We start from the raw sequence: 2,726 nt of genomic DNA, 5'->3' as shown, positions 1-2,726 counted from the left end.
AAGAGGTAACAAAAACTAAAATAATTAATTTTGTATTTATATTTGTTTGTACATGACAACAAAATTTAATAATATATTTATATATAATTGCGTAAAGAGGGCCATATTTGCAATTTCACACGTAGCCTCCAAAACTTTTGAGAGCTCTGTTCTATCATATTATAAAGGGAGAATTCCACAAATGGTCACTCAACTATGATTTATTCGACATTTTGGTCACTTAAGTTTCGAATATATCACTTTGGTCACTCAAGTATTACACTGTCATTCACAAAAGTCACCCAAGTAGCATTTTTTCTCACAACAAAGTGACTTTTGTGAATGACAGTGTAATACTTGAGTGACTAAAGTGATATATTTGAAACTTCAGTGACCAAAGTGTCGAATAAGTCATAGTTGAGTGACCAAAGTGACTATTCACCCTATTATAAATAGGAATACGAATCAATTATAACTATCAATCCTGTTTAGTAACCCAGAGCAGAACTAGATCGCTATAAGCCTATACTGATGGGAATAGCTTCTGATGAAATTCTGGGGACGTTTATCCCCATAATACTGTACTGGCTTTACGCTGCCGTAGTTATATCCATTGAAAAATTAGTCCCTAAGTATAAACTGCGAAGCTCAGAGGAGCAAGACAAGAGAAACCACCTCGTCTCCAAAGGGACAGTAATCAAAGGTGTTGTCCTCCAGCAAGCACTGCAGGCTTGCACTGCCACACTCTTGTATATTCTGACAAACCGTGACAATGATGCTGCTGCTTCTGTGACTACTTCTACTACAGGTTATTATTTCATTATATGCATGTTAAATCATCCATTAGTGTAACACTAGAACTCTCTAGCAAAATGGATTGCGGGTAAGGGATGGCGAAAATCCGTACGGCTAGGGCCGGGTTTTAATTTAGATTTGTGACCTGAATTGGGGAAAGTTGAGGACAAATCAGGGAAGGGAATGACGGAGTTTTACTACAGATTTCAGATTCCCACTTTTTAAAATCAGAAATAGGATGGAGATTTGTCCCCAGAAAGTCGAGTTGTTTGGGTTTGGGTAGAGAGGAGAAAAGAGACGATCTTGAGGTGGGTTTTGAGTCTTGGTCTTGGTCTTCTTGAAGGGGAAGATTTGATTGGGTTTGTTTTGGAGGAGGAAGGGAATTGAAGAAGGATGAAGGTTTGGGTTTGGGTTGGGGTAGAGAAGAGAAAAGAAAGGAAGAAGAGGGTTTTGGCGGTAGTTGTAGTTGGTGCTGGTGGGGTTTTTGATCTTCTTCTTCGTTGGAAGGGGCGTAGTTTGCTAGCAGAGAGTCCATCAGAGCGAACGAGCGTCGAGATGGAGAAAGAGACGAGAGTTCAGCGAGTTCTAATTTTCTTTCCGTTTTGAGAATCCAGAAAGTTTTTTTATTTTATCAAAAGAATCCAGAAAGTTGAATTGTTAATTCAAATTATATATTACACATTATCTTTTTATTGGAAAAGAAAGAGTTGCATAACTATAGGTTTCAATTCTTTAAAAGCTTCAATAAAAATAAAAAATAAAAAAAAGGAAAGAAAGATTACCCTTCCCAAGTACAGCTCAACTGAATTCTTATTGGGTATGGTATTGGGGTGATGAGTTTTGTAGGCCTAATCTTCATTCATTGAGATGGAGATGGAAATTTTCCAATTAATATTATTTAATTGTGGGTTTTATGAGCGACAGGTCAAAATAATTGTGGGTCAATGATCATGACGCTTGTCACAACTATGGTCCAGTTTCTGATAGCTATGGTGGTGATGGACACATGGCAGTACTTCATGCACAGGTATATGCATGAGAACAAGTTTCTTTACAAGCACGTCCACTCCCAGCATCACAGGCTGGTGGCTCCATATGCATATGGTGCACTGTATAACCACCCGTTGGAGGGTCTTCTCGTGGATACCATGGCGGGAGCCGTCAGCTTCTTGGTGTCGGGGATGTCTCCGCGGACTTCGATTTTCTTCTTCTCCTTTGCAACCATCAAAGCAGTGGACGACCACTCCGGCCTATTTAACTTTCCATGGCACCCGTTTCACGTCTTATTCGAAAACAATAGCCTGTATCATGATTTGCACCATCAACCTTGTGGGATAAAGTATAACTACTCCCAGCCATTCTTCGTTTTTTGGGATAAGATACTCGGTACCTATCACATGCCAATGATCCCACCATCTTATGAAGACGCCACGAAATAAAATTATAAAGAGCTGATCTATAATACTTGTGCTATTGTCATGCCCTCCCGTTCCAGGACGTTTATTCTATGTAATTCAGTCAAAATTACACTAGCCTCTAGCGTGTATCAATTTGCCTTTTCATTTTATTTCATCTTTTGTTCTATTTTTGTGTGTGGAAAAATATTGTTAGATTTTTTTTTTTTTTTTGATAACCTCAAACTGTAATTCAAAAAAAAAAAAGGAAAAAAAAAAGATGAAGAATTGTGAAAGCAATTAGAGAGAAATTCTCCCACGGTTGGGGAAGAACAACTCACATCTTTACTACTATAAAGGGAAGCCTAACTTTGGTGTCATAGGCTTCAGCAGAATATGAAACACCTAAAATACCCTTTATTTAATTTGGTGTCATGGGCTTCAACATAATTTTTATTTTTAAAGGTTAAAAATGTAAACATATTTTTATTTTTAATTGTTAGATAAACATAAAATAAACACAAACAAAATTAAATGAACAATCACACGTTCTTCTCT

At 37.4% G+C, this 2,726-nt stretch overlaps 1 protein-coding gene across 1 annotated transcript; it reads left to right on the top strand.

Annotated features, from left to right (window-relative positions):
* Positions 1–510: 510 nt before the first annotated feature.
* LOC133744709 (sphinganine C4-monooxygenase 2-like) lies at positions 511–2,213 on the top strand. The gene is made up of 2 exons (XM_062172775.1): positions 511–768; positions 1,752–2,213. Exons 1-2 carry the CDS (start codon positions 511–513, stop codon positions 2,211–2,213), a joined length of 720 nt encoding a protein of 239 aa, XP_062028759.1.
* The last annotated feature ends 513 nt before the right edge of the window (positions 2,214–2,726 follow it).

Source organism: Rosa rugosa, chromosome 4 (genome assembly GCF_958449725.1).
Source record: "Rosa rugosa chromosome 4, drRosRugo1.1, whole genome shotgun sequence".
Taxonomy (NCBI): domain Eukaryota; kingdom Viridiplantae; phylum Streptophyta; class Magnoliopsida; order Rosales; family Rosaceae; genus Rosa; species Rosa rugosa.
Note: the sequence above shows the minus strand (reverse complement) of the source record. Positions and strands in the feature narration are given on the sequence as shown.